The following is a 24,604-nucleotide window of genomic DNA, read 5'->3' on the forward strand; positions in this document are numbered from 1 at the left end:
AAAAGCCTTCGCAAGCACATGCACCCACAGTTGCACAGCTGCCAAGGACACTAATCTAATCCCATCTTTGGAGAAATAATAATCATTAGGTCTTAAAATGTACAGACCACAGGGACCGAAATAACTCGAGAGTAGTCTGCTCAATTTGGAGAAATCTTCAGTTTTCACTAGTCTGTGAATATAACAAAAATGAAGTACCTCAAAGCACAAACTGCTGAAGACACCTCAGAAAACAAGACTTATCGGATAAAGCTGCCATTCCCTAAAAGAAGTCCTTCCCAAAACTGTATATTGCCTGACACTATGGAGAACACTAGTCCAGAAACTGTAATAATTTATTCTATTGCTGATTTAATCTAAACAAAATTTAAATATTCAATTGTAAGTAAAAATAATAAATTTGCAATCATCTGAATCAATATTGATGGTTTCATAAACAAACATAACTAAACATAATATACATTTTGAGGTTTCTAAATTAAAGTAACTAAAAAGTATTGCATATTTTTACTCATTTAACAAATACTACTTATTTAAGCTGGCCTCAATATATTTAATAAATAACTAAATAACTTGGGTTTGGGGCAGATTGTTCTGTGCAGGGCACCACTCTGGGCTTACAATTCTTTTTCTAGGTAAGACTGAAATAGCAAGTCTCTTCTTATTTGCTATGAATTTGACAAAGCAGGAAAACGTGGCTCAAATTTAAATACACTTATCATCAAACTAGACTTTTAAAATAAATGAGGTACTTAGCGTTCAAAACTTTGCAAAATATATATGAGACCAGTTTCCAAAATGACTCAGCTCTTCTGCTAAGACAGACACGTTTAAGCACTTTGAATATTGATTAGAAATAATGTAAAGCAGTTGAGACTGTTTTTCAAATGTTCATTGTGTGTAGAAAGAGATATCTAATAATAAAATTTTTACATGAAGTCTTAATTAGGAATAAAGATATCTGTACTTGTGTGGGAAGAGACCATCCTTTCTGCTTAACAATCTCTTTCGTTTAGTAAGGACAAGCTGCCTTGCCGGAAGCTTCTTTTGATAGTTCTCAGAGCTCAAAGAGTGTGAAACCTTCAAGACGATTTCATCAAGTCTATTTATTAATGCATTTCAAGTTTCAAAAAACCTTACATCTTTGCACAATACTTTATTTTTTGCAATTTTTAGTAAAAATTTCCAAAGTGAACAAAAAGATACTGTATAAAACACAGTGGACATTAAACTGACAGTAGTATTAGATCTCATTTGTCTTGATCCTTTTGTTTTACCACATCTTGATTTGCAGTGGAAAGAGTTCAGTGCACGCATCTCTTTTCAGAAAACATTTAACTTAGACTCAAAATAAAATGGGGCAGTATGTACCTGCCAAAACCCTACCACAGGATAACATTACAAGCAAAAAATGTACATGTTCCAAAGTCTACCACACTCAAGAAGTTACTAATAACTCTTGCAGAGTAAAAGTCACCATTTTAGAAATGCAAACCCACTTCCAACCTTTGCACAGTCCGAAAACAAAGGCATTTAAATGATTTAAAAGCAATTACATATATATCTACCTACCTGTTTGTTTAGAATTATTTATAGTCTATCTGGGGTTTCATGTACAAAATTCGTCTCTAAATCATGTACAAAAAGCTGTATTTTGAAAAAAGTCACCACATACTGTACAAGTTTACAAGGAAGAGATCCCATTATTTTCTCTAGCATTTTTGGCCTTGCTGGCTTGCGTCACATTATGAGAATGATTGTGTAAACCTTATACTCTTAAGAAAAAAAGAAAAAAGAAAAAAAGCCAAACACAAATCTTTTCAACTTTCCCTAAATCTGCCTCCTATGTGAAGCCAGGAAAATCATAGCTGTTTACTTCTAATTTAAGTGATATAGCTGGAAAACAAGAAGCAATAAATATGTCACAAGCTTAAAGTTTTTTTGTAATGCCCCCTTCCATTCCTGCATAGCAATAAGCCTGTTAATACATTAAATGCTTTTGCCTTCTTTCTTTAAAAAGCCAATTATTTACACCTGTTTAAAAAATAAATTTGGAATGGGACATTGTGCTGTTTCACCTTCATTGCAGTTAAAATATTTTAGGGAAAAAAAATGTCAGAAGGCCTAGCTACAATTTTAACTACTGGTTGAGCAAATCACTCTTCTTTAGTGGTTACCAATGATCAGTGATGATATGCTGAAAACGCTGTTCAAATATTTTGATAAAATAGAGACACAGCTTTTCTTTTCCGTATCAGACAAAACCAAAACATAATTAGCATACAAATAAGAGGCTGCAAATAAAAAGAATCATTTCACTGACATAACTGCTACCAAACATGAATAAAACTTCACCTATCACTTCAAAAATGGAATTGAATTAGAAAGTTTAAAATAAGTAAGTGGAAATCAGACATTTACATAAAGAACTAAGCCTGAAGTAGTAGTATGCTGCATATGTCCAGTTTGCACTTAACTGTGTTCTTCAGCATCGTCACTCTTGTGCTCTTAGCAGCCATTTGATAAAACAAAATGAATATCAGAACCAACTCCATCACAAGGAAAAGGTAAACTGATTCTCGTTTCAAAACTGCCTGTGTAAAGCATTACAGAATCCTGGACCACTGAATACCACCATTCTCTGTTATCCTGAGTATGTCAATTAAACAGTAATTTTTCATTAAGAGCGGAAAAATTTTATAATACAAAGAAACATCCATATTGCAATTTCTGTTTACAATTGCACACAGGAGTACAGTGTACGTAAGAAATACATGTCTGCATATAACAAGGTATGTACATTGGCAAGTGATGTCTCCAATGTTGAGGTGGTCGAGCCTCCTAGCCTTGATTGGCAGTTGAAAAAAATATATATATTTCAATTTGTGATAAAAGTTTATCGAGAGCCAAGTTTGCCTGCAAGTGAAGAAAATGCAGCAACGAAGAACAGGGAACACGGGGCACATAATAATATTCTAAGACTTTGTGCCATTAGGTTAAAAATATCTGTCCATAAGAAAATTGGGTTCCTTTTTCACATCCCACCCCCAAATTGGAATTTTCAGGCTTTAAAATTTAAGTAATTCCACCTGATCTGAGGACATGATCTCTTGCCATTTTTTTCTTCAACTGTTATTTGTGAGGGTTTAGTTTGGGGATGATGATTTAATAGGTTTCTCTTTGGAGTGAAGTTTTCCCATTGTAGGCACTAGGAAGAACCAAGGCAAAAGCTGAGTTAACGTCTCATGTGTCCCATCTGATAACTCTCCCGGGGCCTCTGACGCTGGGGTTGCTGAATGGGCTGGGGAGGTCTCCTCCTCTTTAAAGTGCCTGTGCGTCACAAACAAAAGAAAGAGAGATTTACCATGAGCTTTTTAATCTTTAAAAACAAAGCTGCCATTTCAGTAAAAAAAAAAAAAAAAAAAAGGGGGGGGGAAAGGAAAAAAGGTTCTAGATCAGCATTGTCTAAAACAAATATAATATGAGCCGTATATGTAAGTTTCTATTTTCTGGTAACCACAGTGAAAAAAGTTAGAGAAACAAGTAAAATAATTTTAATAATATTTTTATTTCATTTAACCCAATATAGTCAAAATACTATCATTTCAAGATGTAATCAATATAAAGAATCATTAATGAAATATTTCATTTTTTAAATACTAAGTCTTCAGAGTCTGTATGTATTTTATATTTACAATACATCTCAATTGAGACTAGCCACATTTCAAGTGCTTAACAGCTACAACTATTAGATTAATATGGGTCTGAGGATAGACTCCATGAGGAAGAAATTGCTGGGTGTCTTCGAGCAAATGACTTAGCCTCTCTGAAACTCAGATGACTAACAAGTCTGTACAATAGGGATAATAACTAACTCAGATAGTCTGTTGTGAGGATTATATGATAATTCATGAAAAAGTGCTCAACAGTTTTTGAGAGCGTTCAATAAACAACAGTTAAGAGCTGGAAAATCCTTAAAATGAAATTAAAAGAATTGCATCATTAAATGAGGCCATAATTGGTAATGTATCTAAAAAGTGTCACTTGGCCCTTGGAAATCCCTAAGAAACTGACATGAGTTCCAGAGTGCTAACTTGCTAATTTACAAAAAGCAATGACATCAAAATCAAATTTCCTTTGATTCCCACCAAGATACTGTCCCAGCATGACCACTGACCTCTCTTGCCTTAAGATAGGTAAATATAGGGGAACAACTGAGGGAAAATGGAGAAAATTATAAGAAACCCCTAGCTTTAAACAACTTTGTGTAGGGCAGTGGATTTGGCCTGAGGCAAGAGGCTTCAATGAGAAGTGAGTGGGGGGGCAGGAGAGGGAACTACTGCCATTTACCTCGGGCCTTGGGACAGTGTTGTCCCACACCTACTTCGCAGGTGTCCTGAGGGGAGCGTGGAAGCGACACTTACCTTGGGGAGGGGTTGGGAGAGACAGGTGGGGGCCTAAACAACCCACAGCAGTCGCTTCCTTACCCTCCTTCTCCAAATCCCCTCGTCTAAAGAGGGTATCTCCTCCCAGCCCTGTCTCCCTGAGAGGTAAAGGGTGGTGGAGACAAAACCTTAGGAGTTGTTTTCAGAGATAGAGAATAACTATGGTTGTTTGGTGACTGAAGCCTCTACACTACGACTCTCCCGCAGACTGGAACTTGTATTTCCCCATAAGCATCATCCCTAGGGAAAATGACTTTACGTGCCAGAAAATATTTCAAGAGCACGAACGTTAAAAACCATAACTGAAGCATAGTTATTAGAATAGAAAGAACAATCATTTAGAAGTAGTCTATCATAATAAAACCAAAAAGGGAAGATTTTTGGATTTTTTTTAAAGGATATATTAGCATTAGCAAAGGATATATTAGCATTTTTTTAAAAGGATATATTAGCATTAAATCGGCAGCCATAAGCTAGACTGGGTTGATTAAAAAAAACAACAAAAAAACACACACTTAAAAATCAACTACATAATTCATCCAATAATCCCATTCTCAAGGAGAAAGTATTATATATTAGTTACTGAAGACTCATTTATAATTCAGTTCTACTTGCTAAATGGTTCTGAGTAATAAAAATATTGCTCATTGTCTTACCTGGAAGAGGTTTAGGAGGAGGCAACTTTGGATTACTACTTGGAGTATGAACACTGCATATCTTAATAAAACCGGCCATTAACATGATCAGGGCAATTCCCATAAGTAATACTGCCCACCAATAAGCCTAGAAATAAACAGATTTTTCCACTGAAAAAACTATAAAATATTTTAGAGTATTTTACATTATATAAAATATACAATAGGATATATCACATTTTAATTTTTAAAGAACATCTGTTCATTGGGAGTTGTAGATATCATGTAAAAGCACATATATATTAATCTCTAAATAAAAAGTACAAAGGAGAAAACAAAAATCACCCATAATTTCACTTCCTAGTGAAACCACTAAATCTTATTTTCATTTCAGTCTCTTTTCTATATAACTATGTTTGTCATACTCAGAAAAACACACGTGCAAAACTGGGGTCATCCTGCATATAGTTTATATTGCATTTTCCCATGTTACTAAATATTTTCTGATTTAAATACTTCCTTCCCTTCTTTTACCTGTTACTCTTACAGACTTTGCTTTTTATACTATCCAGTGACTTAGAAGGTATATAACTTGCTTTAAATTCTACTAGATAGATTTTTAAAATATTCTTTAACCTATATTTTTTTCTAATCATCAAAGCTAAGACTGAAATTCTATCTTTTTTGAGACCCTTCTTTCCTGTTTCTCTATTTCATTTGGAACTTGAGTCCCAGACTACTGTTATTAAATTATTCCTATACAATGTATCTTAGTTCTCATTATATATATATATATATAAAATATCTATTACATATATACTCACTTATTTAAAGGTTAACTGTCTTCTTTAATATGAAAAGTGGAAGGATACACACATTCTAGAAGCAGGTAAAGTTTACCTCTAAGAAGGTACTAAAAAATTTCATTTCCAACTTAAGTCAAATTAAATCAATTAGCCAAACAAAAAACCTTCAAAAACTACTGACATAATCTTATTTATAGAAAAATTACTGTTGCCATTCTTAATAAATTTAAGTCTATTTTGCAATTCAAAATATTCAATTTTTGTCTTAAGATAGCATGTACTAATAAACATCATACAAAATAGTAACAACTAGAAAACTATGAACCTTATATTGGCTTACGCAGATTGTTATAATACATATATAGTTATTGCTAATTATTGCCAATAAAACTCCCATTTAAGAAGCGCTTCTCGGATCTGGGGCCCTAAAACCAGCAGTCTACTACTTCTATACTGTTTTCTTTATCCAGCAGTGACAATATAATTAAAGAAACAGAAGCTGAAATAAAAATGAATGTTGTGGTAAAATACCCCAAGCCACTTTCCCCGTGTGTGCATAAAGCCTTTCTCATATATATATATAAACATATCAATTTAATTTTGAAAGAATCCCAAACTTTTAGAAAAGTTCCAAGTACAGTACAAAGAAGTTTGTAAAATCTGGAACCATCTGAGAGTAAACTGCTACCATGATGTCCTGTTACACTTGAACAATTCAGCATATAGTTCCTGCAACTTAAGGGGGTTTTCCTAGATATTAAGGGGGTTTTCCTAGATAATCATAACAAAATCAGGAAATTGGCATTGTTACATCACTACCATTTAATCCTCAGACCTCCTCATTCAAGTTTTGCCATATGTCCCAATACCATCCGATTCAGAACTGTGCTGCATTTACCAGCTGTGTTTCTTTAGTCCCCCGCAATCTGGAAACAATCCACAGTCTTCCCTTAGCTTATATAACTTGACACTTTTGAAGATTACAGGTCAGTTATTTTGCATTGGAATGTCCCTCAATTGGGGTTTCTCAGATGTTTCTTTATTATTAGATTCAGGTCATACATCTTTAGTAAGAATATCTCAGAAGTGATGCTGTATTCTTCTCATTGCATCCAACCAGGTGACACATGACTTTGATCTCATTACTAAGGACGTTAACTGGATCACTTGACCAAGGTGTTAACTGCCAAACTTTACCAAAAAGATACTCTTCTCTTTTGTAGTCAATGAGTATTTTGTACGGACATAATTTAGAACTATATAAATATTTTATTCTTCATAAAACTTTAAATTTATTTATTCCCTCATGATTTCCTATTTTCCTTAATGGGTTACAATCCATTACTATCATTATTGTGTCTTTTGGGCATGTCCTCACCATTCTTTGAGCACTTCAGCTGGCACAAGGAGTTACAGGTTCATCTTGTTCTTTCCCTGCCCCAGCACTGGAATCAGTCATTTCTCCAAGGAGCCCTAGTTCCTTTAAAAACTGGCCCTCCTAAGCAGACACCCTCCTCACAATACTTGTACTCTGACATCACAAGCCAGTCACCCCTCCACAGGGTTCAAAGGGCACCCTGCCCTGTGCCAGTACAGCTCCCCTCACCAGGCATGGATGCCTTGCTTGGCCTCACCTAATTGCCTTTAGGAATGAAGTGTTCAAGAAAGGAGAGAGCAAGGGGTGATGCAAGTCAGCCTTACTGCCGAAAGATTTATCTTTAAAGAGAAGCTACAAATCTCAATTTTTACATGAAATCTGTTTTTAAATGCTAACAACTCATTCAAAATTTCTAAAAACAACAGGTAGACCATACAAGACACATTTGCCGGGCTGAATCTGGCTTGGAAACCACAGCTTACAATCTACTTTTCAGAAGCCATTTCTTGCATCCTACTGAGATTGCCAGATAGTTTTCTAAAACTTTCTTTCGGTTTCTGTATAAAATAATTTTCAGAGCACCGCTCTTCCCTGTGAGTCTTTAGGTTAATATTCCCTTTCCCTTGTTAAATAAATTTCCCACAGGCTCCTGTTGTTTTTCCTGTTTTATTCATCCTCAAATAACAGACCTGCTATTTATCAAAAAAAAGGCAGGGTTTAAGTCCTGTCCTCAGTCTGTCAACTCAAGTGCTGGCTGATTCCTCTTTTCATTTCTGCCTACTGTCACATGCAGAACTATATGCACAGCTTTTGTCATGTTCCAAGCATCCAGAGGCCTTTTAAATGTGGCATTCAATGAAGTTAAGACCTTCTCCTACCTTTCCTGTCTGCAACTCTGACACTCTGACCCAGTAAAATCATTAAGAACCAAAATCACCAGCTTGTACTGCTACAAGTACTCTTCCTGCTCTATACCAGTGGTTCTCAACCTCGGCTACACATTAGAATCGCCTGGAAACTCAGATACCTGGACGAAATCCCAGGCTCCAGTAGGGTGGGGGTGGGATCCTGACATCAGCAGTTTTGTTAAAGCTGCCACATGATTCCACTATGCAGCCAAGACTGAGAACTACTGGTCTCTACCAAGGGTCAGCAGACTTTTTCTATAAAGAGCCCAACAACTAACATTTTAGGCTTTGTGGGCCATATGGTCCTGGTCAAAGCAATTCATTTCTGCCACTGTAGTACAAAAGCAGCCATAGATAAGACACAACACAGGTGAACATGGTTGTGTTCCAGTAAAACATTACTTACAATTCAGTGTTCTGGTGGAGGGCCCAGGGAACTGCATTTTAAACAAGCATGCCCGTGACTAGGATGCAGACGAGTGCTTCTTACTCAGTGTAGATGTGCTGGCATTGTGGTACAGGACCATTTTGAGCAATGCAGGAAGTTTAGCATACATGGCCCTCATCCATCAAATGCCAGTAGAGTCCCTCAGTTACTCTGACAACTACTGGTAATTTCCAAATACCCTCTGGAAAGGCAGTATCACCTCTAATGTGATCCATTTTATAAGCACAAATGGTCAAGCGTCTTCCTACTACCTTCAGGCTGGTGGGCTAGTTCTGTTATGGGAGATGCCCTTCCATTCCTGACGTTCACTATATCCTCAAACACATTTCCTTCCTTCTAGTCTTCCACATGGTCATCAGTGTTACAACTACTTAAAACACAGAACTATGTCATTCCTCTATGTAAAACCGTTCTTCAAAAGCTTCCCACCGGGCTTCCCTGGTGGCACAGTGGTTGAGAATCTGCCTGCCGATGCAGGGGACGCTGGTTCGAGCCCTGGTCTGGGAAGCTCCCACATGCCGCAGAGCAACTAGACCCGTGCGCCACAACTACTGAGCCTGCGTGTCTGGAGCCTGTGCTCCGCAACAAGAGAGGCCGCGATAGGGAGAGGTCCGTGCACCGCGATGAAGAGTGGCCCCCGCTCGCCGCAACTGGAGAAAGCCCTCACACAGAAACGAAGACCCAACACAGCCATAAATTAAAAAAAAAAAAAAAAAGCTTCCCACCAAAGATCTCCAAGATAAATCATTAAGTGGGAGAGAGATAAAAAACCAGAGCACACAATGAATTGCGGCCCAGTAAATATATGATTCCACTTGTCTTTTTAAAATATATTTTCTTGTAAAAATACAGTTTCTGAAAAACATATAAGAAACTCGTCTTGAGAGGACTGGGCTCCAGGGAAAAAAGGCGGCTTACTTTTCAACATATTACTTTGTCAATTAAAAAAAAAAAAAAAAGGATAATCACACTTTTCAAAAGGATAAAAGTGAAAAAAAATTTTATTTAAAATATTTCTTATGTCTGTGACTATTTCAGCTGCTCTCTCTTCATAAAACATCCACCTGTCCCTCTACTTACTAGTCCTTAAGAACTTAGCTTTGGTATCACATCCTTAAAGAAGCCTTGTCCAAATAGGTTCTCCTATTTCCTGTGAAAACATGATGCAGAACTGAAAATATGCTTCTATGTGCTTATCCTCTCTATCCCAAACTGGACTGCAAGCTTTTTGAATTTATATTCTATAAACTCAGTATATACTCTACCAAAAAGTACCTGTTGGACTAGTTATTACACGTGAGTCATTACTCCAAATACTGACTTATCGAAACACTTCTCATTTATAATATTTATTTATTATATCTAGATTGCACATTTATTATATCTAGATTGCATGCACGCACAAATAATGCAAAAGGTTATAACAACAGAGGACATAAAAAATTATGGTTTGACACCTCTTCTAATACCAGTTTTTCAGTACCTATAGAGTTTTAAATAGAGATGCAAGTAGTATGGCAGTAACAAAAGCAGACTGGAGAGAGGAAGCCTGAATTTAACAGTGGTTATAACTTCGTAGAAAACAAAGGTCAAAAGGACTGAGTCCCAGCTGAGATCAAAAGACATTTACGAAAATGTGGCACCCAGGTCCTTGAGAATTTCCAGTCCCTTCTAGCAGTGTTCCTGGTCTTCCTCTAAAATCTTCCAGGTAACTATATACCTCAAAAGCCCAAAGCTGAGATGTTTTCGTGACAATGATAGTAGCTCTCAGAAATAGAATATCGCAGTGGATAGAAGATAGCAAGGAAAAACCAAACAAAACAATAGTGCATTTGAGAGTGTTAGTAAATATGGTCACCTTTGGTAGAAAAGATTTTTTTAAATGCCCCCTTCAAGAGAGAATTATCAGAGAGTGGTAAATGCTAAATCACATGTTTTCTCATATACTATAAAATCTGGAAAAAGAATACCAACCAGGCTAATAAGTGCAATATATGTGTTTCATCTCAGAAAAGAAATCACAGTTTGTCCACCTGTTAAGAGTCTGAAATAAAAGAGAGCTGTCATTCATTCAACAGGCATTTAATGAATGTAAATTACGAGTCAAGCTCTTGTCTTTCATAGATACAAGCGTGTTAAGTGAAACTTAAGAGACAAAGACATCCAAAAGTTTAAAAAACAGCTTAGAAGTTAACAAGTACTAAATCAAGTCTGAGAAAATAATTCTACATAAGAAACAGATAGATGATGTTCAATATATCCACTTATATGGCCAAAAGAACACAAAGTAGAAAAATTAAGTAAAAATGACAAAAATGAAAGGTCAAAATTTGCCAGTCTAATTTATTATGTTCTAATTACAATAGTTTTTTATTTAATAATCTAAATAAACAAAAAGGACCTATAGGCTAACAAAACAATAAAACAGGTTTCACTCAAAAAACTGTGAGGGGGAAGGGGCAAGACAAGCCATCAAGTCTCTTCAGACATAAGATAATCTTAGCTGATGTTGAAGATCTCTAGAAAAAGTTAATCATATAATCCTTTTGGTGAATTTCCAGTGATACCAACTCTCAGTCACAGCAAACACGCTCTAGACTTCCGGGTAGTCACAAGACCATGTGGGACCCACAGTCCCTTGTCAGGATACTGATTATGCCATCCTGCAGGGGCAGAAAGCATCCCTTCATCCTTCAGAAGATACCATTGTCTGGACTCTGACTAAATGTTCTTTTATCCTTCAACACTCCACGCACCACCCCTCTCGAAGGCAACTGGCTACTAATCTTCTTGTTACTTTATACTTAGCCTGGGCAAGCAGGTTAAAATACCACTGAGAGATACCTGAAAACATTACAACTTCAAAGTTAGGATAATATGTATGATTTTTTTCTTTTCCATATAAATTATGACACAGTAATCTGCTTCATTCATCTAGCAAACACATACTGACTCCTTACCATATGCTAAGCCCTGTGACAATACTGCATCTTTGTTGTTCAAGTTTCGGTAGTGATATCTATGAGGCCTATTCTACTAGGCAACAAAGGACTCTGGAGGTCCACAACCACCTTCCATTTTCAACACAGCAGGAAGACAAAGTAGAAAATTTCTGTTACAAGTCTTTTAAAAAGGAGTCATTACACTGCAGAGACTGTAAAAATGGTTCCCAAACTTTAGCATGCACCATCACATACCGACTCAGGGGTCCACGTGGGACCTGATCATTTGCATTTTTATCAAGTTCCCAGGTGCTGCTGATGCTGCTGGTCAGGGGACCACACTTTGAGATCCACTGGTCTAGATTAGGGCTTGGCAGAAACTTCCTATCAAAGGCCAGACAAATATTTTAGGCTTTATGGGGCCAAGCAGTCTCTGCTGCAACTATTCAAAGTGCAAAAGCAGCCATAAGCAATATATAACTGAACAGGCATGGCCATGTTCTGATAAATCACTACTTATGGACACTGAAATTTGAATTTCATATAATTTTCAGAAGAATATATATTTTTTAAATTAATATGGCCATTAGTTCCGTTACGGGTAATATTCTTTTTTTTTTGTTAAATAAATTTATTTTATTTATTTATTTTTGGCTGCGTTGGGTCTTCGTTGCTATGCGCAGACTTTCTCTAGTTGCGGCAAGCGGGGGGCTACACTTTGTTGCAGTGCACGGGCTTCTCATTGCAGTGGCTTCTCTAATTGCGGAGCACCGGCTCTAGGCGTGCAAGCTTCAGTAGTTGTGGTGCACTGGCTTAGTTGCTCCGCTGCATGTGGGCTCTTCCAGGACCAGGGCTCGAACCCATGTCCCCTGCATTGGCAGGAGGATTCTTAACCACTGCACTACCAGGGAAGTCCCCAGAAGAATATTATTTTGATTTTTTTCAACTACTTATACACGTGAAACCATTCTTAGCTGTAAGCCATACAAAAATAGGCAGTGGGCTAAATCTGGCTCATGAGCCATAGTTTGCCAACCCCTGTTCTACATGAATGGTTGGTTCTCAATCCCAGTTGCTCATCAGAATTGAGAGTTGGGAGCTTTGAAATGACCCAAACACTTTATACTCCATCCCCAGAGATTCTGACTTAATTGGTCTAAGCCCTTAGGTGATTCTCATGTACAATATGAATAAAGGTCAGGTAAGTTTGGAAAATGAAGTTAAAAAGATTTTTTATCGTGGGGCTTCTCACAATATTATCACAAATCTCTAAGAGGGGACTATAGTATGCAATACTTTCCAGATTCATTTGACCACCAAACCTATGGATCTAGTGTTCTGTGAAGCACTTGGAAACACTGCTCTAAATCTTTCATAAAGAACACCAGGTACTTACCTAGGTTCATAAAATTACAGCAAAATAAGAGAGAAGAAATTAATTAAAAAATGAGAAACATAGCTGACTCTTGTCAAAATAATAATAAAAAGATAAACTCCTGATAAAACTGAACAAATTAAAAAAAAAAAGCCACAAACTAACAAGCAATTATTTTAAAGTGTGGGGTAAATACAGTGATAGATTTGGAAAAAATCAAGGTCAAAGATGGTTTCCTATGTCAAACCTAACACAAAAGGTGCAAAAAATGTGAACACATCAGTAACTATGGAAGAAAATGAAAAAGAATTACCAATGTACCCATTTAATGAAAAGGAGACAGTGGTACAGGGTCTTAACAGATTTACTGGTGAATGCTCTCCAACTTTTCAAGAACTAGGTGACCCCTTGATAAATCCAAAGGATGTTTATCATTATCTCCTGGCGAGACACACAGTAGGCACTCAGCCTACATTCAAACATTACTGTCAAAAACAACTTTTCCCCAGAAAAGAAAGTAAAAGTCTTTATTACATCATTTCCATGGTGCCTATAGCAGTCAGTAACTCACGCCCTGAACTATTAAACTGTTAAGGTTCTTCCCACTCTACCCTCATGAGGAAAAAAGATGCCATAGTATACTGTGGAAAGGAGACAAAAGAGCCACCAGGTACCAATGGAAAGGAAAGTCAGTGAAACTAACCCAGCATCCCTTTCACAGCTTCTTACCAGAGCAAACTAATAACCTACATTACTAACTAGAAGGACACTTTCCTTATACATGATGAAAGACCAGTGTAACAAAATGAACTCTGCTATGCAAGTGAACTCTGCAAGTAACACAAATGAGACAAATAACTTGTAAGGAAGTGGCTGTTGTTTATCTTACTGTTTGATCTGATTAATGCCCACAAATGCAGCAACAGCCTAACGGTACTCTTCCGGCATTATGGACCATGCTATTTGAAAGGGTGGCATGTGAATGTCAACACTGATTTAAAATAACAGTGTTCTATACCCATTTAAGGCAAATCTGCATAAACCTAAAAGTGCCTGATTAATCAGTTCCAGAGCACAAGACTTCACATTGCTAAAATTCATTTTAAGAAGTATTTCACAAAATCCTCAAATCTAAAATATGAAAAAAGGTTTTAAAAACACTTTAACTAAAAAGATCATTTCTATTAAATATTTTAAAATAGGAATGAGTTTTTTAAATTGTAAATAAAATGAATCAAAATTAAATATAATGGAGAAAAGTGAAAAAATATTATTTTTAGATGATATGATTTACTATCTAGAAAACCTACAACATCTGGCACAACAACATAAACTCAGCAGAACATAACTCTGAGATTCCAATTATCAGATTTTTTTCTTTGAACACACTGTTTCCCATAGTAGACAAGTATACTAGATCTCAACTTTTTCTTATTAGAGATAATCAGAAAAAAAGAAATAAGAACTGGATTTGAGTTGAAAACAGGGAAGTAAGGGAGCCAAGAAATGTAAGCTGCCTGAAGTCACAGAATTATCAAACATCAGAAGGATGATCTGAATCCTCGTGTAATTCCAAGCCTGTACCCTTTTCACTTTACTATAGTGCCAGAAGGCACTTTTTTTGCGGTACGCAGGCCTCTCACCGCTGTGGCCTCTCCCACTGCGGAGCACAGGCTCCAGACGCACAGGCTCAGCGGCCATGGCTCACGGGCCCAGCCACTCCACGGCATGCGGGATCCTCCCAGACCGGGGCACAAACCCGTGTCCCCTGCATTGGCAGGCGGACTCTCAACCGCTGCGCCACCAGGGAAGCCCTAAAAATCACTCTTCAGATAAAATACAGTTGACCCTTGAACGTGGCAGGTTAATCATAGTTAGCCAACCACCTCCAAAGTTCTCTATATCCATGGTTCCTCCACACCAGCAGATTCAACCAACTCCACACTGTGTACTACTGTAGTATTTACTATTGAAACATATCTGCTTATAAGTAGACCCATGCAGTTCAACCCATGTTGTTCAAGGGTCAACTATAACTCCAGTATAAACAGAAAAGAAGTGATTTTCTCATAACAGGGGTGACCTCTAACCAAGTAAAATTATGATCAAATCATTTTAAGATAAGGTTTCTTTATAAATAAAAACTATACTTACCACAATCCATTCAGCAATGTTTTCATAGAGCTCTGGACTGAAAATTGCTTTTTTAAGCCTAGCTAGAGGACCATCAGCATCTACTAATCTGCACCGCATGAAAACATCACAGTAGCCTCTAAAATCATTGCATGGGGATCCAGGTTGCAGGGTGATGGTTCGACCAAGGAAGTACTTGTTCCACTGCACAGACCCTGTACTGGCACAAGTTGATGGCTCCACTGCAAAAGAAGTGTCAAATATAAGTTGAAGATCAGATTTCCTATCGGACTAGCTCGGGAGAGAGGGAGGAAAGGAAGAAACTGCCTAAAATCATCACCATGACATGTTATATAGACTTTCATTAGTTAGACTAGATAACACCACTGGTAATTCACCTTAAATATTACAGCATAAACAAACAACCAGGAACTCCTGACTTAGTGCCTACAATGGCTTTAAATCCTTCTAACAGTATTTATATTAATTATTGTAAAAACGCTGGCAGGTTTTGTCTAGTTTATCATTTTAAAAACACTGTAGGGACCATAATACTAGAAACACAATTCTATACTACATTTTAAAATTTCTCAAGAGGATCAGTTCAGCTGGAAATTATCTGTCCCAACTGTATATCAAAGTTTAACACTTAAAATTTAGGAGAAAATAAGGTTTTTGAAACAGATTTTATACTCTTGCATTTTAAAAGCCTTACTCTTCTTCATACAGCAGACATGGCATAATTCCTTATCATCTTTGCCATCAGAACTGGCACAGGTGCACTCCTCCAAGCCATATTTCTCACAGATAGAACCTGCACATTGCTGAAAGAAAAATAAAAGACCAATTATTTAATCCCTATACAGTCAAACCTCTTGTTGACAATAGCAGACAGAGACACCTCCAATGCTAAAATAATTAAGTAGAAATACAAGTCGGGGGGCGGGGGAGAAGCATAGATTAGTATCAGAAATGGATGGTATAAACACATCTTAAAAAGAGTAAGTGCAGGGGCTTCCCTGGTGGCGCAGTGGTTGAGAGTCTGCCTGCCAATGCAGGAGACAAGGGTTCGTGCCCCGGTCTGGGAAGATCCCACATGCTGCGGAGTGGCTGGGCCCGTGAGCCATGGCTGCTGAGCCTGCGCGTCCGGAGCCTGTGCTCCACAACGGGAGAAGCCACAACAGTGAGAGGGCCGTGTACCACAAAAAAAAAAAAAAAAGTAAGTACAAATAAGATAGTAAATCTTTAAAGAAATGGTAACTTAAAAATCTAGACCAAACAAAAACAGAGAAGGAGATTAGATGAGCATCGACTTTATGTTGGTTATTATGGCTCCTTTATAAGAAAAGAAAAATGAAATTTTCCTCATGTAGAGGAAAGTGATTATTTAGCCAAGAAAGCTTTAAAGGCTTCACATTCAGAGGAAATAACTGAGAGTTCTTTTATTTAGAGTATTAAAATGTTAATTTATAAAACTTAAAAGAAATACAAAGTTACATGCCTAGTTACATAACTATTTTTCTCTAGAGAGTATCAAACGCATGCAGTAGAAAGATGAAAGACAAGTCAATAAATAATCAAATGCCACCAGGCACTTATGCCACATGATGCATTCACAGCTTTGTGAGGAAATAGATAGGGACCGAGATTAATTACTTTACGCGGCTTTAAGTGGCAACAAACAATTATCCTGAAAAAGGTTTCATAAAACTAAATAAACAACATACAAATCAAATGCTTACCCCATTAATGCACACTTGTGTATGCCTATTACAGTCTGTAAAGTTTGGTTTAGGATCAGATGCTGGGCAGAGAGCTGTGATGCCATTACATATTCCTTCTTTTGCACAGTCTGAATCATCCCGACACTTCTCAGTTTTTGACTTGAATGCACACTGTGCTGTGCAACAGGGACCTTGACTTGGACTAGAAGAAACATTGAGGTGAGTAAAGAAAATCACTAGGATATTTCCTATACATATAGATACAGTCCTAATTTTTAAATCATAAATGCTAAGTATGTTACTGTTAAACAAGTCTTATTGGAGTAAGAGGCTATTAAATTTCAACATTCTATTAAGTGCAGAAAAGTGATTAAGAATCTTGTTTTTATAATGAAGGCATACTATATTGAGCTTTCTTATTCTATTCTATTTGCCTATAGTAAAAGGTTATAATGGAAAATGGATTAAATATTAGGCAAGTCATCATTGTTTTTCATAGATACACATTAGTCAATTTATCAACTTTTCTCACATTTATACACTAAAATCAAACTAGGATACACAGAACATCCATTTTAAAAGTACTGCACAAACAATATTCTACTGCTTATATCTATCACTACCAAAATAATTTGGCAAGTGAAATAAAATTATATGACAACTAAGTTACAGGAGTGTATGGAATCCATACTATCTAAATATTTAAAGTTAAGATTCTAAAACTACTGACAAAAGTCACATTTTTAAAGTTAGGCATTAAATAATATGTATTTTATTGAGTGTCCTTTGCATGTCCTTTTTTAACACCCACCACACGAACTGCAATTACAAGTAGTTTAATCTGCCAACAACAGTGCCCTAAATACTACTACTCCAGAAAATAAACCAACAACAAATAACAAAGTTCCAAAACCACATACGTCTCCTAATCTCAGTTTGAAATCTGACATAACTGCCTTCAGGTGACTTCCCAGGAACATTAACACTACTGGAATTAGCAAGGTACCTGCACTGCTTTCCAGGTTTCAGCTTGCATTTTTTCCCTTCCGGTTGGTTTGCATCATAGCAGCACTCGTCTTTACACTGGTCACTATAGCCACAATCACATTCTTCACCTTGCTCTACCATTCCATTTCCACAAATAGGTTGGCCAGATTCTGAAGAAAATAAATTAGACAAAGTAAGCACTATATGCAACATTAATTTTATTTAAAATTTACAAACTCTTTAAAGCTGCAGAACAAAAGGAGAAAGGAAAATTTCGAAGAATAAGAAAAGTAGAACAAACTAGGAATCTGGAAATTAGGAGATCTAACTATAACAGTGGCTTGGTCACTAACTAGCAATGTGGCCTTAGGCAAGTCACTTCCCTTTTTTGAGGCCTCAGTTTCTTAAGCTGTACAGTGAGGGAATTTGACCTGATGCTCCGTTCTAAGGTCCCTCACAGAAGTGGTAGCATTCTATTTAGGCCATGCCACACTGAGCTTTACTGAACAATGACTGTACTATTTATATTTTTAGCACATAAGTACAAAGTAAGTCAGTGTTTCATCAAGCAGAAAAAAATTAAACCTTTTCTGTTAGAAAATTTCAAACATACACAGAAGTAGTAAAAGAATAAGTATAGTGAACACCAATCACTTAGCTTTAGCAACTTCAACAATATGCTGTAAACAACTCCATCTAACATATTCAGCTGCTCTTAACAAATATCCCAAGATGAATCTAACAGATAAGGAGTTCTTTCTTTTTAAAATCTAACCATAATACCATTACACATCTAAAAAACTTAACAGTATGCTTAATAGCATCTAATAGCCAATCCATGTTCAATTTTCTTCAATTACCTCTTTACATTAGTTTATTTGAACCAAGTTTCACACAAGCTTCCCCCAACCCCTCTCCCCATGGTTGCTTTTGGTTGACATGTATCTTAAGTTCTTTTAATATGTAACAGATTCCCTCCCCTCTTTTTATTTTTACACTATTGTTAAAGAAATTGGGTCATTTTATTTTATGGAATTTCCCACATTCTATTTGGCTGACTGTATCCTGGTCAATTAGTAAATTCTTTTTGTAATGTACATTAGTTTTGCTTGTCAGCTAGACCAAGCTCCTTAAGGGAAGAACCATGTATTATTTACACATTTTGTATTTCCAGAGTCTAACAATATTGGGTCAAATCTTAGTTCATTAAGGTTAGGCTGTCTGGTCTAAGCATAGTGAATAATTTCAGAAAGATTTTTAGGCTCTTTTTAAAAATTCTTTGATTTTGCCAGTGAAGTTTAAAATTGGAACAAGAATGCTACTCTTAGTAAGAACATAAAATCACTGAATTTCAGTATTTGCAGGGAAATGAAAAGAATCACATGTCTTCATTTTAGAGAAAAGAAAACTAACTTTCACAGAGTTTGTGACTTGCTGGAAACCATATGCCCCACTATGGACAAAACACAGTCTAAACCCAGGTCTTCTAGATCTAAAATCTGGTGCTCTTTTCTTTCTGTTATACCAAATCAATGTGGAAAACAGTTGTAGCACAGCCTTCAAACTGAGAACTGAGTGAGTGGAAGGGAACATATCTCAAGCACAGGAACCTAAAACAATGCACATCTGAATCAAAAATATTCTAGAAAGCCTAGCTTTATACTCAGAAACTTCATTCTTATCCTTGACCACATCAAACATCAAAGGAAATTTTAGAGGTAACTGAAGCTCCATCTCACTCTTTCCTTCTTCTTTTTCTTGGCCATGCCACAAGGCTTGTGGGATCTCAGTTCCCCAACCAGGGATTGAACCCGGGACCATGGCAATGAAAGTGCCAAGTCCTTACCACTGGACTGACAGGGAATTCCCTCTCTCTTTCATTTTATAGCATCTCTTTTGTTCTCAAAAACTAGAAGCAGGCACATGCAAATATATACTAAGTAAATAATAATGATTTTTCTAGTCTAGCAATAATCATTTTATAATTCATGTGACATAATTTAGGAGAAAAGGAAAAACGATAGAAGTCAGAAAACCATTCATGCAATATTTACTACACATTAGTTTTCGTCTCATACAAAAACATTACTTCAAATCAGCTATTTGCTAACAGCTTAAATACAAGGAAAAGGGGCTGTTTAAATACCAAAATTATAATACGTACATATTTCATGGTAATTTAAGAAACAAATTTCCTTCCCATAATACTAAAAAGCAATATGCTCATTTTTTTCTATCTTATGTAAATGTTATTTCTTTATTTTTTTTAAATTGAAGTATAGATATTTTACAATGTGGTGTCAGTTTCAAGTGTACAACAAAGTGATTCAGTTATACATACATACATCTATGTAAATATTTCTTTTCCAGAATCTTTTCTATTATAGGTTATTACAAGATATTGAGTATAGTTCCCTGTGCTATACAGTAGGTCCTTGTTTACCTATTTTATACATAGCAGTGTGTATATGTTAATCTCAAACTCCTAATTTATCTACCCTCCATGCCCTCGTCCCTGCTAACCCCTTTGGTAACCGTAAGTTTGTTTTATGTGTTTGTAAGTCCATTTCTGTTTTGTAAATAAGTTTATTTGTATCCTTTTTTTAGATTCCACATACAAGTGATATCCTATGATATTTGTCTTTCTCTGGTATTTGTCTATACTACAAAGCTACAGTAATCAAAACAGTATGGTACTGGCACAAAAATAGACATATAGGTCAATGGGACAGGATAGAAAACCCAGAAATAAACCCATGCACTTATGGTCAGTTAATCTACGACAAAGGAAACAAGAATATACAATGGAGAAAAGACTGTCTCTTCAAAAAGTAGTACTGGGAAAACTGGACAGATACATGTAAAGGAATGAAATTAGAACATTCTCTAACTCCACATACAAAAATAAACTCAAAATGGATTAAAACGTAAATATAAGAATAGATACTACAAAACTCCTAGAGGAAAACATAGGCAGAACACTCTTTGACATAAATTGCAGCAGTACTTTTTTGGATCTGTCTCCTAGAGTAATGGAAATAAAAACAAAAATAAACCAATGGGACCTAATTAAACTTAATAGCTTTTGCACAGCAAAGGAAACCATAAACAAAACGAAAAGATAACCTGCAGATTGGGAGAAAATATTTGCAAACAATGCTACTGACAAGGTGTTTAATTTCCAAAATATAAACAGCTCATACAGCTTAATGTCAAAAAACCCCACAAACAACCCAATCAAAAAACAGGCAGAAGACCTAAATAGACATTTCTCCAAAGAAGACATACAGATAGCCAACAGGCACATGAAAAAATGCTTAATATTGCTAATTATTAGAGAAATACAAATCAAAACTACAATGAGGTATCACCTCACAGCAGTCAGAATGGCCATCATTAAAAAGTCTACAAATAATAAGTGCTGGAGAGGGTACAGAGAAAAAAGAATCCTCCTACACTCTTGGTGGGAATGTAAAGTGGTGCAGCCACTATGGAGAACACTATGGAGATTCCTTAAAAACTAAAACCATATGATCCTGCAATCCCATTCCTGGGCATATATCTGGAGAAAACTCTCATTCAAAACGATACATGCAACCCCAATGTTCACTGCAGCACTATTTACAAGAGCCAAGATATATAAACAACCTAAATGTCCATTAGCAGATGAATGGATAAAGAAGATGTGGTGTGTACACACACACACACACACACACACACACACACACACACACACACACACACACAATGGAATATTACTCAGCCATGAAAAAGAATGAAATAATGCCATTTGCACAACATGGATAGACCTAGAGATTATCATATTAAGTGACGTCAGACAGAGAAAGACAAATATGCTCTTTTTTTTTTTTTTTTGCAGTACGCGGGTCTCTCACTGTTGTGGCCTCTCCTGTTGCAGAGCACAGGCTCCAGATGCGCAGGCTCAGCAGCCATGGCTCATGGGCCCAGCCGCTCTGCGGCATGTGGGATCTTCCCGGACCGGGGCACGAACCCGTGTCCCCTGCATCGGCAGGCGGACTCTCAACCACTGCGCCACCAGGGAAGCCCTAAATATGCTCATTTTAAAAGTCATTTTCAATCAGGAAGTTTATTGTGAAAACCCAGTTTACAGATGAAGAATCTATGTGTCACTTCTACACTAAGAAGATTTAGAAAAACTACCACTGATAACAACAATAACAAAAATGATAACATCAATGTAATTTTAATCTGCCCTTTTAAAAGAAAAAGAAGGCTTTATAAGAAAAAGTCAATCAATAAAAGTAAAAATTGATCATTTGAACATCATCAAAATTTAACTTTTGCTCTGGGAAAGACTGTGAAGAGGGTGAAAAGACAAGCTACAGACAGGAAGAAAATATATGCAGACCAATATCTGACAAGTGACTAGCATCTAGACTATATAAAGAACCCTCAAAACTCAACAGAAAAAACAAAAACAAAAAAACTCAATGGCCAAGAAACATGGACATTTCACCAAAGAAGATATACATATGGCAAAAAAGCACATGAAAAGATATTCAATGTCATTAGTCATCAGAAAAATACAAAGTAAGGTACAATGAAATACCACTATATACCTATCACAATGGATAAAATAAAAATACCAAAAGCTGACAAGGATAGAGAGAAATTAGATCACTCATACACTGCTGGTGGGAATATAAAATAGTACAGCCTTCTAGAGAACAGTTTGGCAGTTTCATATAAATAAAAACAAACAACGGCTACACTAATCCATCAGTTGGATTTGGAGGCATTTATCACATAGAAATGAAAACTTATATTCACATGAAAAGCCTGTTTATAGCTGCTTTATTCATAACTGCCAAAAACTGAAGATAACCCAAATATCCTTTAATAGAAAAATTGTTAAACTGTAGTACACACATACCACCTGCAATAAAAAGGAACAAACTAGTGATGCAGGCAAACAATTTGGATTAATTTCCAAGGAATCATGCTGAGTGAAAAATCCCAAAGGTTACATACTGTATGATTCCATTTATATAACATTTTTGAAGTGACAAAATTTTAGAAATGGAGAATAGTGGGGCAGGTGAAGGGACACCAGGAGGAAGGTGAGTGTGGTTATAAAAGGACAACGCCAAGAGTTACTTGTGGTGGGACTTCCCTGGTGGCGCAATGGTTAAGAATCCGCCTGTCAATGCAGGAGACACAGGTTCGATCCCTGGTCTGGGAAGATCCCACATGCCATAGAGCAACTAAGCCCGTGCGTCACAACTACTGAGCCTGTGCTCTAGAGCCCACAAACCACAACTACTGAGCCTGTGCACCACAACTACTGAAGCCCGTGCATCCTAGAACCTGCATGCCACAACTACTGAGCCCAGGCGCCTAGAGCTCATGTTCCACAACAAGAGAAGCCACTGAAATGAGAAGCCCACGCATTGCAACAAAAAGTAGCTCCCACTCACCACAACTAGAGAAAAGCCCGCGCACAGCAACAAAGACCCCACACAGCCAAAAAAAGAATTAAAAAAAAAAAAAAAGAATTACTTGTGGTGATGGAACTATTCTTTATCATGGCTGTGGTGATGGGCACATAAACCTACACATGATAAAACTGTATAGAACTAAACACACACACAGAGAAATGACGACAGGAAAAACTGGGGAAATCTGAATAAGATCTGTGGGCTGTATCAATGTCAATATCCTTGCTATATGTAATAGTGTATTGATACTATACAGTTTTGCAAGATGTTACCACTGGGGGGAACTGGATGAAGGGTATATGGAATCTCCATTATTTCTTACAACTGCATGTGAATCTAAATTATCTCTGTATAAATTTCAATTAAAAACAAAAGGCCATAGTGTTATGTCAATTATACCTAAAAAAAAAAAAAAAATGCAGGGCTTCCCTGGTGGCGCAGTGGTTCAGAATCTGCCTGCCAATGCAGGGGACATGGGTTTGAGCGCTGATCCAGGAAGATTCCACATGTCACGGAGCAACTAAGCCCGTGAGCCAAAGCTACTGAGCCTGCGCTCTACAGCCCGCGAGCCGCAACTACTGAGCCCACGTGCCACAACTACTGAAGCCTGCATGCCTAGAGCCCATGCTCCGCAACAAGAGAAGCCACCGCAGTGAGAAGCCCACACACCACAACAAAGAGTAGTCCCCTGCTCATCGCAACTAGAAAAGCCTACGTGCAGCAACAAAGACCCAATGCAGCCAAAAATAAATAAATAAAATAAATAAATTTATTTTAAAAAATGCAGCTAAAAAAATGAAAGGCCGTGCTTATCTGGAAACCTTCCTCAATTCTTTCTCCTTTGCTGCCATATGTTTAACTCATCTATAAGAGCGTTGTTTATGTGCAATATGAGCAGGCCTCAGTGTTTGCCTTCAAGTAACTTAAAATCTTGTAAAGTAGGACAAGGACCCCCAAAAACATAATACAAGGTAGAATATTTAGAACATATTAAATGCCCTACGAGAGGCATAACAGATGAATGGATAAACAAAATGTGGTATATCCATATAATGGAATATTATTCGGCCATAAAAATGAATGGCATTCTGATACAAGCTGCAACTTGTATGAATCTTGGAAATTTTATGCTAAGTGAAATAAACCAGATACAAAAGCATTATCCCATTTATATGAGGTACCTAGAATAGGCAAAGTCACAGAAACACAAAATAGATTAGAGGTTACTAGGGGCTGGGGAGAGAAAGAAATAGGAGTTATTGCTTAATGGTTACTGAATTTCTATTTGGAGTGATTTTAAAAGTTTGAAAATGGAAAAGCAGTGATGGTTGCATAACACTGTA

At 36.7% G+C, this 24,604-nt stretch overlaps 1 protein-coding gene across 1 annotated transcript in view; it reads right to left on the reverse strand.

Moving 5' to 3' along the window:
• Positions 1-1,108: 1,108 nt before the first annotated feature.
• ADAM10 (ADAM metallopeptidase domain 10) overlaps positions 1,109-24,604 on the reverse strand; it is a 111,480-nt gene continuing 87,984 nt past the window's right edge. The window contains exons 11-16 of the mRNA XM_082855327.1: positions 17,801-17,951; positions 16,813-16,996; positions 15,786-15,894; positions 15,092-15,312; positions 5,102-5,228; positions 1,109-3,330 (exon numbers count right to left, since the gene is read on the reverse strand). Of these exons, the coding sequence (XP_082711453.1) occupies positions 3,236-3,330; positions 5,102-5,228; positions 15,092-15,312; positions 15,786-15,894; positions 16,813-16,996; positions 17,801-17,951 (887 nt within the window). The 3' untranslated portion in view covers positions 1,109-3,235. The remainder of the gene's footprint in view (positions 3,331-5,101; positions 5,229-15,091; positions 15,313-15,785; positions 15,895-16,812; positions 16,997-17,800; positions 17,952-24,604) is intronic.

Source organism: Leucopleurus acutus (genome assembly GCF_964270905.1).
Source record: "Leucopleurus acutus genome assembly, chromosome: 1".
NCBI classification, from domain to species: Eukaryota; Metazoa; Chordata; class Mammalia; order Artiodactyla; family Delphinidae; genus Leucopleurus; species Leucopleurus acutus.